Source organism: Pollachius pollachius (assembly GCF_949987615.1).
Source record: "Pollachius pollachius genome assembly, chromosome: 8".
Classification (NCBI taxonomy): Eukaryota; Metazoa; Chordata; class Actinopteri; order Gadiformes; family Gadidae; genus Pollachius; species Pollachius pollachius.
Genome location: NC_136941.1, coordinates 9,627,382 through 9,629,881, shown reverse-complemented (window position 1 = coordinate 9,629,881; position 2,500 = coordinate 9,627,382). Strand labels below are relative to the sequence as shown.

Genomic DNA, 2,500 nt, shown 5'->3' with positions numbered 1-2,500 from the left:
CCCTGTGTGCATCAATTTGGGAGACGTTTGTTAGAGTGTTTGAATGTGAGTGTGTGTGTTTGTGTGTGTGTGTGTGTGTGTGTGTGTGTGTGTGTGTATGTTTGTGTGTGGGTGGGTGGGTGGGGGATAAGAACGAGAATGTTACTTTGTTTGTTTTTGTGTGTGTGTGTGTGCTGTGTGTGTATTAATCAAATTGAGTCTGCATGTGCGTTTGTGCTTTTGTTATGGTGTTGGTAAGTCAGTAATGTCATTATACCCATTTTTTACATCTTCTGTATGTGTGTGTGTTTGTGTGTGTGTGTGTGTGTGTGTGTGTGTGTGTGTGTGTTTGTGTGTGTGTGGGTGTGTGTGTGTGTGGGGGTGAATGTTTAGGTCTGTGTTGCTGTGTGAGCATGTGTGAAAGGGTTAGCTGACATGTGAGTGTTTATCCAGACATTGTGCAGCAGCCTGTAACTTGCTCTCTCTCTCTCTCCCTCTCTCTCTGTGTCTATATCTCTCTCTCCCCTTCTCTCTACCCCAGGGCCAGCCATTGTGAAACCAGCTTCTGCACATGCCAGTGATGGACTTCAGCCGTACAGACGCTAACGTTAGCTGGCATTCCCAAAACAGCAGCACTCGTCCCAACTGAGACCAGCCCCACAGAATGCTGAGCCCCATTGTCCCCTATAGTGAGTACACTGCCGTTCTCCACACACCGCATGACTCCACCCAAAACACACGCGCTTGGGCTGGACTCTGGCTCAACCAAGGACATAACCCAGAGGGTCTCGTATTCTGAGAGGGAAAAAACAGAACCAAACTAAACAACCTAGCTAAAAATCTGCCAGATTGTTTTTTCTTTTAAGGGTTGACATTTTTACATTTTTGTGTTAGCATAAAATCCCTTGGAGGTGTTATTTGTTCGTGGCATTGTGTAGTGTTGTTGAAAAATACAGGGATTCAAACTATCTTCCAGACTTTTTATGGTTATCTCACAAATCTAAACCCAGTGGGCTCCAACGTGGGTTTTCAACACAATCAACATTCTGTCCTTCCTCCTCTTATTGATTCTCCCGGGGCCTAATTCTGGCTTAAGGCTCTCCCTTACCCACCCTCTGACTCTCTCTTACTCTACCCCTTCTCTCTCTTCGATTGTCAGTTATTTCCTTAATAAGTCGAACCCCGATGGGAAGTATGGCGTAACCTTTGAACCACAGGTATTAAAAACATTTACAGGGAACTGTGAGACTCCAGCATTGCAGAGCATGTTCTGTTAAAAAAGGGAAATAAAATAAACATGTTAAAAAAGCAGCATGACGGAAGGGTGGACAATGGAGCAAGTATGTGTGAGTGAAGAGAGAATGAGCTGGAGAACCTCTCAGGGTTGGGACACTTTCATACCACCCACACAACTCTTGCCTTACACTGGCTCTTGCCTCACAACAACAGGATTGAGTAGTCTCTCCTTCTTCTTTTTAATTGCTGACCTAATAACTGATGTCCAGTTGTAGTGTCCCCCCCACCCCCCCCACCAAGCTTCATCGGAGGGTCCAGCAATGAGCTCTCCTCCACGGCAGCAGTATTGTTTCCAGGCCAGCATGGGGCTGCCGACACAGTCTCTGTCTCCCCCAGTCCCCTTCCCTTACCCCCACCCCCTCCCCCCAAGCTCTTTAACTTTCCTCAAAGAACCATTATTGTCATGACAGTTACAAGACAAGAGAGAGGATTCTAACACAACGGTCCATTTAAAAAGCATTAGTAAATCAGTAAATGTGTATTAGTGAGTTAGTAAATATATCTTGTTCCTTTTTCTTTTCTGCTTGGTTTGAGGTATTATGGTAAATGCACTCTGGCAGCGGCCTGCATGAGAGTTTGGATCTGAGCAAAACGGCAAGATCTTGCTACGTGTCACACGCTAGTGAAACAGTAGGAAGTATGGCCAGTTGTTTACTTTTTGGGGCTTATTTTGGCCCTTGAATCAGCCAATGTCACGACTTGGCCGCTCTCATCTCAACCAAAATAAAGGATTCTGGAGTCGTTGCCAGGCCATAACAAACTCCTGACCTGTGTCTCTTGACAAATTTATTGGTAAATACTTTGCCATCGCTGTGTTTATATTTTCAATCACATAATGTTGACTGGTTGCTAAACACCATGTCATTTGGATTGATGCCATTTGGACAAATCAAAATATGTATTGAGTTTTGTTATTAGTTGAGCGCGACTTCCATCTGTTCCCTTTACCCCACTGGTCCAAAATAAACACACAAACACACAAACAAACACACACACACAGACACACACAGACACACAGACACACAGACACACACACACACAAACACACACACAGACATACACACATACACATACACGCACGTACATTGGCCGCTCAAAGTGGACACGCACGCCCGAGAATGTCACAACCCCCCGGTAGAATAGTTAGCATGCCTTCACAGGCAGAGTGCACAGTCCTTTCAGCTCATCAACAGGGGTTAGATCTATTTCCCTCTTTGGCAAAGTT

At 45.2% G+C, this 2,500-nt stretch overlaps 1 protein-coding gene across 1 annotated transcript in view; it reads left to right on the top strand.

Moving 5' to 3' along the window:
* Positions 1-634: 634 nt before the first annotated feature.
* The window catches only part of fignl2 (fidgetin like 2), a gene marked incomplete at its 3' end in the record, with an annotated part of 13,451 nt that continues 11,585 nt past the window's right edge, over positions 635-2,500 (top strand). The window contains exon 1 of the mRNA XM_079741727.1: positions 635-668. Coding sequence (XP_079597853.1) covers positions 644-668 — 25 coding nt within the window. The 5' untranslated portion in view covers positions 635-643. The remainder of the gene's footprint in view (positions 669-2,500) is intronic.